This window comes from Ctenopharyngodon idella, chromosome 17, assembly GCF_019924925.1.
Source record: "Ctenopharyngodon idella isolate HZGC_01 chromosome 17, HZGC01, whole genome shotgun sequence".
NCBI classification, from domain to species: Eukaryota; Metazoa; Chordata; class Actinopteri; order Cypriniformes; family Xenocyprididae; genus Ctenopharyngodon; species Ctenopharyngodon idella.
Genome location: NC_067236.1, coordinates 14,452,427 through 14,464,495, shown reverse-complemented (window position 1 = coordinate 14,464,495; position 12,069 = coordinate 14,452,427). Strand labels below are relative to the sequence as shown.

General features: G+C 35.2%; 2 protein-coding genes across 4 annotated transcripts in view; one reads left to right on the top strand and one right to left on the bottom strand.

Annotated features, from left to right (window-relative positions):
- The window catches only part of znf365 (zinc finger protein 365), a 33,352-nt gene that overhangs the window by 15,585 nt on the left and 5,698 nt on the right, over positions 1 to 12,069 (bottom strand). For 2 of the 3 annotated variants that reach the window (XM_051867357.1, XM_051867358.1), the window contains one exon: positions 4,541 to 11,478. In XM_051867357.1, the coding sequence (XP_051723317.1) occupies positions 11,337 to 11,478 (142 nt within the window). In that variant the 3' untranslated portion in view covers positions 4,541 to 11,336. Of the gene's footprint in view, positions 1 to 4,540; positions 11,479 to 12,069 lie in introns of those variants that run through there. The other variant, XR_007925835.1, reaches the window with a different exon arrangement.
- Positions 2,689 to 12,069, top strand: part of rtkn2 (rhotekin 2) — a 22,476-nt gene continuing 13,095 nt past the window's right edge. Inside the window, exon 1 of the mRNA XM_051867353.1 lies at positions 2,689 to 3,049. The gene's annotated coding sequence lies outside the window, so the exon portion shown is untranslated. The remainder of the gene's footprint in view (positions 3,050 to 12,069) is intronic.

Below are 12,069 nucleotides of genomic sequence, written 5' to 3'. Positions count from 1 at the left end.
ATATCAAGTGCAAGTTACAACATAAACTTGTTTATAAGCATTATATTCCAAGTATGACTGTACTATCAAAGTACCTCAAGTTCACTCTGAAGAATAAGCAGTATGGCCTACACAAATTCCCTTTTCGCCCACACACGACAGACTTTGATACAGACTTTTTGCTTTCTGGCTCAAACATTAGAGCACAGAAAATCAAAACTGAAAGTTATAACATAAAACACAAGGGGCTCCAATGTTGTTTGCTTCCATCGTTCTTCAAAATATCTTCCTTTATGTTCTACAGAAGAAAGAAAGTCACACAGGTTTGTAATGACATGAGGGTGAGTAATAACAGAATTAAAGAGGATTATTATGCCCCTTTTCGCAAGATGTAATATAAGTTTCTGGTGTCCCCAGAATGTGTCTGTTAAGTTTCAGCTCAAAATACCCCACAGATCATTTATTACAGCTTTGCCCCTATTTGGGTGTAAGCAAAAACACTCAGTTTTTGTGTGTGTCCCTTTAAATGCAAATGAGCTGCTACTCCCGGCCCACTTTCCAGAAGAGGGCGGAGCTTTAACAGCTCGCGCTTCGGTTGCTCAACAACAACAAAGCTGGAGAATCTCACGCAGCCAAAATGACGATTGTCAGTAATGGTGTTCAGACTTACATTGTTCAAACCGGAGTCGACACTGATGGAGAGACTCAGGAAGAAGTTACAACTTATAGAAAGAAACTGAATGTTTCTGAATGGTTAGTGGATAATTTTATGTAGTTGCTGTGGAGTTGATTCAACTCATCATCTAGCATGTGGCGTCATGTTAATCTTTTGTGCAAATCCTGTGTTAAATTGACCCCCATTTGTGAAGCAGTCTGGCGTAATATTACATGGAAACAACACTACTACAGCAACTCCTCCTCTTCTCTAAAGCAGCCCAACATGGCCTCACCCCCTTTGTTGTGTGTTCTCGGGGGCGGGATTTATGTAAATTTTAGGGTTTGTGATGTCACTAACCTGGGAAGAAGCTCGTTGTAGTCCCTACCAGCCATTTGTTGTAGTCCTTATAAAGCGATTTCTGTAAAAGAAAATATCTCCCTTTGCATTGAACTTTGAGCGTCGTCACTCTGCAGATGTTGTTTATGCTGAAACAGCAACATTACACACTAACTAAAGTTAAAAAAGTGAAATCATAATCAACCACCCCTTTAACAGAATTAATTCTCTGATAACAGAATTACAATCCCTTTAGGTTCCATATTTTCCATGGCCTCAATTATAAATTGACAAATGGATACCATATATACTGTATATGCCTATATATGCACACAATAAATTGTGTCACTGTGAAGAGTATTATCCAGAAATAACTATCCCTCTACTGAACACAGTGTCACTCTATACACAGTCTATATGGAAATGTGTCAGCAGACAATGAACTGTTTTTCTGTATAATGCAATCCACACTGACACAATTTAATCATTTGTTATAAAATTTGATGTTACTCAAATCAAATTCCTAATTATAGGCAATAAATCAATCAATACATGATTGACTGCAATAGCAAGTGATGAACCAATGATCTCATTATCCGTACAGAAGCAGACCACTGACATTCTGGCTGTTGCCCAACCAATCATGACTCACAAACATGTTAGAATGACATTGTTTTAAAAGATATATTTATAGAGAAAGAGACATGTGGACAGTTTAGTCATCTGTGCTCATGTTGTTATTCCTACATACTTTGCCTAATCATTTGTTGGCATACACATAAAAACAGAGCATCTATAAAAAGCTAAAGCTATGGAACAGGATGCAACACTACCGCCTACTCCAGTCTTCTGAGCTTGTAAAACCACATACACACTGTGTGTGAATCACAAAATGACTGTGAAGAAAAAATGCTGATGACATCATGAGGATGCTCCATGTCATCTGAATTCACACCAGACATTAATAAATGCATAAACTCTCCAGTCCTCATTATGTCATGATACATATCATGACCGAATAACACATTTAACTACGCAAACAAGTCTAATAATATTAGTCTGCTTATTCACTATTTCTCTCTCCTCCTAGTAATGTGGCTTGTAAACTTACTTCATAGCCAACTCAAACAAACAGAGGCCTCTCAATCAGTTTATTTATCTTTGCAGTAAACTTCTGACTTAGCTTCTACAATTTTTGTAGAAGCTGACCGCTGCCAAAACAATAACACAACAGCTGTGATTCTTGACGAGGGGTATGTGACCCTAGCCAGTAAGCTTAAGAACTTAGAAATATTTTTAAAAAAAATTCTTTGTCAAACTTATAAAACCGTAAAAAAAAAAAGATTAAAATAACTAAGCATTATTGATGTCATATATTTTTTCCATTTTGCTTATGTAACCACATAATAGCGTCAAGATAGTCATTGTCGTAAAAATGTGCTATTTTATTCACAGTCAGCCATGGTTAATTTAATAATAACAGGGGATTACTGAGATAAAGTATATGGTATTTGACTAGACATGTGATCTCAACATGTCTGCCCCCATGAGGAAACATGCTACATGTAAAATAAAATAGCTTTTGATATGACTGTCTAAAAATATTTTGCCAACATTTCTTTAGATGTAAAACTTATTTCAATCAGGGAAAAATTTAGTGAGTGTATCTTTAAGGAAAGAAAAAAATAATGCAAATTGCCAGTTTGGTTCATATTTAGAATTAATGGGCCTTAAAGGTACAGTAAGTGATTTCTGAGAAATGATGTTGAAAGTGGATTGGGCTGAGCAGCACAACACACTTGTAGCCAATCAGCAGTAGGGGGCGTGTCCACTCATGATGGGGGAGGAGAGAGAGTGAGCAAGAGAGAGATTATTTGAAGAAAGACTGTAGAAAGAGAGTTGGCTGAGAGACATTACAAAAGAGAAAAGGTCAAATATCACTGGAAAAAGAAGGGTTATGATCAGGCAAGAGCTTTAGGACCCGCGTTAATAACAGAAAAGCTTTCCAGCACTGGAGAGGCCTAAGCAGGAAGGCCTGAAAACGGATGCCAAAGTTGCGTCGTTTCTGCTCCATACGTGAGTAACATTGGTTTTGCTATGTTTCACAGAATAAAATGGTCATGAATGGCCTCCGTCAGATAAAAACCTTCTGAAAAATGTAAATTGGAGAGATCATGACCTCAGCTTTCTAAATGTAATGAGTGACGTCAGTACGAGCCTTAGAGGCTGCAGCCATTAAAGCCCCTCAAAGACAACAATGAGAGCAAACCAATCAAAAACACTGCCAAGCGATTCTTTGATCTTCATGTTTAACATGAACCATCTTCTTCATTGAGCTAGTACTAGTACAGCTCCTTATAACAAGCTTGACTCTTTTTTCACTCTCTAGTCTCTGTTCCTAGAAGACATCTATATTTAATGTAGCAGAGAGATCTACGCTGTCTGGCTCATGTGTTTCCGTTCTGTTTATTTTCCCTGACACAAAGCCAAACTCCCTGAACACCAAGCCTGCCTGTGAGAGCCAAAGCTCTTTTGACCTACAGATCTCTGAAGTATTCTTTGAAAATCTTACTTAGTTTGCACCAAAATGAAAATTTATTTACTAACCCTTCTGTTATTCCAAACCCACAAGTTGTTTTTCCTCCTGCTGAACACAAAAGGAAAAATTTGGCATGTTCAAGCTTTTTTTATACAATGAAAATGACTCAACAGAAAGCTATCGTATTGCTTCAGAAGACTTAGTATAGTGCACAATTTCACTATAAAAGCAGTTTTTTGAAGTTGTCTGGCCCCCGTCACTTTCATCGTATGGAACAGAGCAACATGAGCATTCTTTTAAACATCTCATTTTGTGTTTTATGGAAGAAAGAAAATCACACAGGTTTGGAATGACATGCAAGTGAGTAAATTACAAAATTTTCATTTCTTTCATTCTTTTTTAATGTTGAATTGGTGGTTTAATTTACAAAATTAGACAATGTGTGGATATATAAGCATAGTTTCTTGTTAAAATGACAGACATCCTACAGAGCAAAAACTCATATTTTCCTATGGGTTTTTATGATGGGGTTTTTCAATTTATGAGAAAATAAGTTCTGTGGTAAACATAACTTGACGATACTTGGATGTTTTACTCTACAGTGTACTGGATTGCACAGGGATTACTCTACATCTTTCAAAGTTGGACTGAAAATCCAAATTTTAAAATGTCACATGAGATAGAAGAGATGGTGGAATAATAAAACTATTTCATACGTTGCTGTGTAAGAATGCAGCCAATTGGATCCTACTGGACTTTAACTTCTAGTTCAGGGTTTTTCATAATTGCACAAGTACAAGAAGCTCTTCACAGAGATCCCAAAATCAGATTCGCATAGATGGTAAAATCGAGGATACCCTCTAGTGCTCATCCTCTGCATTGCAGTAATAAATTAGGAGTGAATTAAACATTTTGAAGACATGTAAAGACTCACTTTTGATTACAGTGAATAAAATGAATTTAAATTCATATGTAAAACTACAACATCATAAGAAAAAAAAAACAGCAAAAAAGTGGGTCTAATCAAATGAATGACCATTCCGATTTTAATAATGCTGCAGTTGCCACAAGAGATGGATAACAGGCATAGCATTAACAAATCAATCTTTAATTATCAATTCTAATCACATTTATTATTCACGTACAGCAGCAAGGATAGCATGAGACTTCAAATCTCACAGTATCACATGTGTAATACAGACGACAATGTTCCAAGAGAAAGGCACAAACATTAAGATAAGTCTAAAGAAAACAAATTCAATCTTTTTTTTTTTAACAAAAAACAGGGCACAACATTAAAACGTTAGCTCAAATTATACTCATTTTTATCAAGAAACAACAAAACGTTTAAGCTATTTAGCTTTGTTCTACTTCTGATTGTCATCTTTAATGGCATACCTACACTTCTAGGGTCCAACCTAATTCACAGAAAAAAAAAATCACACTGGTATTAATATTAGGGATGCATCGTTATACTTTTTTTGGTGAAACAACGGCTGATAATTATTTTTATGTAATGCCTAAAGGCTGATATGAATATATATACATAGATGCCTCATTAGCGGCAGTTTCTATGGGCAGCTATAAATAAGCCGTCCGCCATATTAGAACAGTCAAAGGCGGTCCATAAACAAGCAAGTTGACTGTGCGTCTGCAACCATACGCATGTATAAATATCTATATATGAAATAGACTTCAGCAGATGATTTTCATAGGATTTAGTTTATCATTAATGTTAGATAATTCTACAATGCTAAAAAATATGGGTTATCATATACAGTGCACAGCATAAATGAGTACACTCCCTCTGAACAAATACAAAAGATGTATTTTCTTTATGATCAGTAATACAATTCATGGAAAGATGGCAAAACTAAAATGTATTAAACATATACATCATAAAAACTGAGAAATATATGTCATTAATAGCCATAAAATAAGTAAATTAGCCAATTTTGTTTAAATTAAGGATTGCAGAAATGAGTACACCCTAGATTTAATTCAACAAAAGTATAATATTCTAGTACTTAGTATGCCCTCCATAATTTTGAATATACTGCTCTGACCCTTCTTGGCACGGAGTGTACAAGTTCATGACAAATTGTCACATCTGTCCTGTTTAACTCCTGGATGATGAGCTCCTTAAATGCCCTGATCTTTAATGGGGAGTGTTGCTCAACTCGTCTCTACAGAATCCCCCACAGGCGCTCAAGAGTGTTAAGACTGAGTGCAATACATGTCCACAGAAGGTTTTTCACCTTGGGAGAATGCATATCCTCATTGTCATGTTGAAAAAATACCCAACAATGCAGGGAATGAGGAAAGGGTAACATCTTCTGTTTCAAGTTTGTGTATTAAATTACACAGTGGTGTGGGAATTCATGACAGCATTGATAAAGCACAACTCCCTTCAGCACTCATACATCCCTATATAAGAGCTTTACTACCACTGAACTTTACTGTGGGAACCAGGCACTTCTCACTGTACTCCTCCTCTAGCAACACCATAACATTTTGGATGCTGTTAGATCCAAAATGATTGATTTGGTATCATGAGGCCAGAGTATTGATTCCCAGAATCTATATTTTGTAAATATGGGCTTTGGAAATGGCTAACTGACTTTATTGTGCTTTGGCTACAGTAGGTAGTTCCAGTGAGAACAACAACCATGCTTGTCATTTCTGCAGGCTGCATCTTACTCTGTGAGATAAACAGTCACTCTTTTCATAGCTTTTGCTGGCTCTGAGACACTTGCTTGGTATTTCTGCTGCTCTTTGTCTAGCAAAAAAATCCCTCATCACTAAATGAAAGCTTAAAATGAAGGCCTGATTATTTCAGGGGCCATTTATGCTGTGCACTGTATGTATACTTGTGGCATCTTGGAAAACTCATTGATTTTTACTGTGAGTGATGACAACATCTGAAATGTTGACTGTTCCAAAATGGCGGACGGGTTGACGTGTCTGGAGCGATCGAATGTGGCATCTGCTTATACATATGATTGAAGTATCATATATTTTAATGTAGAATAGCTGAATAACTCAAAACTAATCAAACTGATATTAAATAAAAGGCCACTGACTGAATTTGATATGGCCACCCATACTGTATATTGTGAAATTCGAAACTGATATACTTTACTATACTAATCTTATTTTTAGCATCATCCATATTTATGTATTCAGTCAGTGCAAAAATATTGTCAATTCTTAAAAATGATGGTTTGAACCAGTGTTGTGGACATTGTGCTCGGTATCCATAATATTACTTGGGACTAATAATGAGACAATAAAATACATTGTCGGAACACTGTCTCAGATCACATTTATAATGCAGATAACTGGGAACATAAAAAATAAGAATAAATAAATAAACAAAAGTGAATTTGGTTGAGCCCTACTTTGTCTTGTTCGACCCTAGTGTCCTCCAAATTTCTTCTGTACAGTATACCATTTCTTTTCCTCCATCATGAAAATATTTTCACATATTGCACAAGCCACTGGATAAAGCATTAAAGCATGCTCACAATAAAATACTGATGGATGTGAACTACCTCATGCTCAAACAACAGCACTACAGTATTTCAGATCTCCTTCTAAGTAAACACAACATTTCAAGTGATACAAAAACTCGAAGGAACCACAAAAGACAAAATAAGATAATCACAGTGTCAGAACTGAGCAAACAATGGAGTGGATGACATTGCCACCACTGAACAAAACATCACAAAGAGAGGTTAAAGGTGCTCTATGTAATTTGTTTGACAGAGCTAAAGTATAAAAATATCATAATATTTTTGCAAAGATGTAGGAAACATAAGTTTACATACTTGTTTCTCAGAAAAACAATGCTACAGCCGGTTTTTCTACATTGAAATGTGCGTTCAGTGTCGGAATGTCTGTTTTTGTTCTGGTCTGCGTGATTTACCCAGTAGTATTTTGACACCCCGGGTTGCCAAGTGGTGGAAAACACAGCGATAGAAGCCATCAAACAAACTGGGTCAGAGATCGCAATTTCTACCCAACCTAAAAAGACTTGGCAATAAGAACATTTCAAACATATACATTATCTAATCAAGTTATACTGTACGACTCATTACTTTCCATTGACAATTACACTCGTTTTTGTTGCGTATCCTCAATCTGACAACCCGGGAGCGGGGGAAACAACTCTCTCCAATATTTTGAATTTGGACTGCAGTATCCAGTTCAACCGCTAGCTGTCAATATTACATAGTGCACCTTTAAAACAAGAAGCTTTTTTTATACTTTCATCTTCTGAACTCAATATCCAAGTGCCATTTTTTTTTTTTTTTTAATATATATTTATAAGGTAAAGGTCTCACACATGAAGCTGAGAGGTCCTATTTAGCTGGTCACATGCAGCTGGTACAACAACATAGGAAAAACATCAGAGCTTAAACTGAACAGAACAAGTAGCCTGAGCTGAAATGTTAGCAAATGCCCTCATTTGGCTTTTCCCCCCCAAAACAGACTGGTTTCATATGAAGACTAAGGTGCTGTGGGTAAGATCTACCCTGCATCTGACACACTACATACTAATATTTACTAAACATTGTCAATTTTGAATACTGTGAAGTCAAAGTTCTGTGAAGTCAAAGTCAAATGAAGGGTCTACCCAAATACGTGCACGTAGGGGTCATGCATCGACCCCTACAATCTATAAACAACCCTACCAAAAGAATTACCCTGTTCCTCAAATCTTTTGGTTTTATAGACACTACCCTCATCATACATAAAATTATATTTCAAATGTCATACTGTATGTCAGTATTTCTTGTATATTAATATAACAATGACGTCAGGACTTTGGTAATTACTTAAAGTAGCAATACTACTATTCAGTGAATTGTTTCACAACTCTGCCAAAGATGAGAATAAGTGCTACTGCTCAAGTTGTACAGAGCCAAGAATGATCTTTCTTTACTGACTGGTAATTATTTAATAAAATGTTCCATTTTAAGCTCTTTGAACAAGTTAAAAGGGTCATGACTTGAGAAATCAAATTTGCCTTGATCTTTTGACATATACGAGGTCTTTGTGCCATTAAAACATCCTGCAAGTTTCATAGATTAAAATGTCCTCCTCATTATAATAAAAGCATTTATTTAATCAAGCTCATTTTGATATTGTGGGATTTGTGACGTCACATGAGCAAATATATTTGCATATGACTGCCTCCAGAGCAAAACATCGACGAATAGTTTTACATCATCGCACCATAGGCCCCGCCCACTGGCATTCAGATGCTTAATAACTGACATGTACCTACACCGGATGTGAATGTTGCGTTGTGTCAAAAGTAAATAGAACCCAAACCCATTATAATCACTGATGCTGTCTACACTGGATACAGTATACAGTTGTGTGTAAGAACATTCTCTTTGACACGTCCAGTTTAAACAGCTCGTTTGCGTCTCTGTAAGACTTCAAAAGGATCCCAGTGTCGGAAACAAGTGGATAGTTTATTTTAATGGCGTCCCGTATTGCGTTGGAGGATTACATGTTTGTTTGGAGCATTTTGTCTTGTAAACGAGGCACAGTGTAATGGAGAGTTCGCAAAGAAACTTTTGTTGACAGATGAAGCAGTCAACTGTATTGAATCTGACAGCTGCTACATCACAAACCGCAAGTAAATGATTTCATAATGCTTTGTCTGTAAACGATGGTTTAATATGGATAATGTTTTAAAAACACTTACGCACGTACAATAGCGAGTGGTTGTTGATACTGTTTCCTATGCAATGACGTTAGCCAATCATTACAGTGGCTGTTTTAGGAGTCGCCCCCTAAAAATAGATCATTTCTGGCAGAGGGTCAGAATGAAGGTTGAAAATAATCATATATAAATAATATATTTGTTTTTTATGCAAAAAAACTTTATTAACATTGTAAGTGAACCTCAAGGAACATATTAAAATAATAATAATAAAAAAAATCCATGTCATGACCCCTTTAAGCTTTATGGCATCTGTAACGTGCCACAAATATCACAAAATTAATTGTGACTTATCCCTTAGCTTGTAAAAAATTGTAACAAAATTTCTGTTTTTAAAAACTGAGGGACAATTCAAACATGTTTGTCTCAGAAGCTGTCCATATAGAGCTTAACCTTTTTGAATAAGGAACATTCATTTGCAATTTGAGTTTAGGACTTAATTAGTGTAATTATAATTACATAATGGGATAGTAAACCCAAAAAATGCAATCTTATAAACATAATTTACTCACTCTTATGTTATAAACCCTTAGGCTTTTTCCCCTCTGTGAAACATGAATATATTTTAAAGAATGTTGGTTTTGATGACCATTGACTTCCATTGTATGAACAAAAAAAGAAACACCAAAACATTTCTCAAAATATCATTGAACATTATTAGAGCAAGTAAATGATGACAGGATTTTAATTTTGGGTGAACTATCCCTTTAAATCAAAGTACATTCTTTGACAGAATTGTTTCACAGTTCATCCAAAGTGCTGTTGCTCCAATTGTACAGAATGGCAAAAAATCTTTTATCAAACTACTTGGCAATAAATTTAAGAACACTTAAAAACATCTTTCAATAGCTGCATGTTTTAAAACAAAAGAGAACTTCAGTTGACTTTCTCTTTGAAAGTTTCCTTTTTCTCTCCTGTTTTAAGTTTCTAATGAGGCTGGCTAACAAGCAGGGAAATATATTTTCATCCCTTAAGATGTAGCACCACTATTTAAAATACACAACAGTACCTTCAAAAAAAAGACCCAAGTAAATTATTTAGATATTTGCTACATACATTTGCTTCTTGCTGAAATAGTGCATTTTCTATGAGAGAAAGTTTGTGAACAAACTACAAGCTTAAAGTGGCGTAACATCCGACCTGTGCGACAGGTTTTGTTTTAACATCATCCTCCATTTAGATAATATAACTACATTCATTTTCCTGAACAGCAGTTTTAGTTAGAAAACAAGCATGTAACATTACTAATTAGGTTATATCTCCACTTTATGTAAGCAACTTGTAATAACAGCTATATCTATTTAAATTAAAGGGCAGTTTCACCATGTGTTCATACTAGAGCCAATCTTATTAAATGGACCATAATTACATTTAAGAATCAAATAAGTATCAAAGAACTAATCTGCCATCTGTAGTCGGACATCGCTGTTGTTTATTGGAGTTTTGTATAACTTATATTTACATACAGTGGAGTCCAAAGTCACTAGTGAAAATTATTCCATTTAGATTTTTTTTTTTTTCAAATTATTTCATTAGCATAACAGTTGTTTTAAAAAATTAACATGAAATGCAATTTTTTTTAGTATTTAGTAAACTGATATTATTTGATTTTTTCCAGAGAATCTCCAGTAGAGCATGAAAATCTCACCATTTCTGAATCAGCAGTCGAAACTGGATGTGATGAGATAAAAAAAAACATCATGTACTGCTAAATAATAGAAAGAAAACATGTTTTTCTTTTAGGTTATCCTTGCTGGCTGCATGCAAAAACAAACATACAGGGTGACCAGAGTCCGACTCTGAGCTGGTTCTCGTAATGAGTCATAAATCAGTCATTAAGGCTACAGTCAGACTGCAGGCAATAAATAAAAGTATTAATTTCTTTAAAAAAAAAATCTTACCCCAAACTTTTGAACGGTAGTGTATTTTAATAAAAGAAAAAAGATTTTGAATCCCAGATATTCAATGTAGTCTCAGACCTTTGGACCCCACTGTATAATTATTAATATACTCAATATATTCACTTCAATATTTTAAACAGTGTTATTTGCATGTACACTCATTGCTAAGCTCCGCCTCTGTCCCTAAACCTCATAACCATCTGACCTCCTCCGCTGGGACCAGCTGTCGTAACCCAGTCTCCCAGCAGAACCTTCGGATAGTTCCCATCCAGACTGAGCAAGTAACTGCTGCTCTTTATCTTGCTCAAGATGCTCTCCTGAAGACCTGGTGTCAAATAACAGCAAAATAACAAAATAATTAATGTATAGTTAATTTAACTTTTCAAAGTAGTGTTCGCACACCCAAACTCAGTCAAAGAAAATGGCACACTGCTTTATCTGCTCCCATAAAACATTAATATTATATATATTAGAACGTTTTAACCAAACAAGGTCTTAGTCAGGCAATAGGAACAACAAATATCAAGGGATTTCATATTCACATATATAGTAAACACACACCTGATAAAATACATAGGCAATTAGCAAACTAACCGTTTATCCAATAAGCAAAAAGAAGATATCAAATCTTGTTTTGTCAAAACAATGCAAATTATTAAAGTTTTACTGGAGCAGATAAAGCAGGGTGCTGTTTTTACACACTTTAAGGCTAATTAAATGGACAAAAACACAGAAAGTTAATTTATGGCAAGGGGCAACATGATCTTCTACTGTCTTGATAGGATCGCATGAATTAGTTAGAGGGGACAAAATGAGCACCCTGAGTCAAATAAGGACATGATTTATATTGAAGTGCTCTGAACTGGTAAGTATAGAAACACTTTAAATAAAAAAGGTAACCTAAAAATGTTAACAT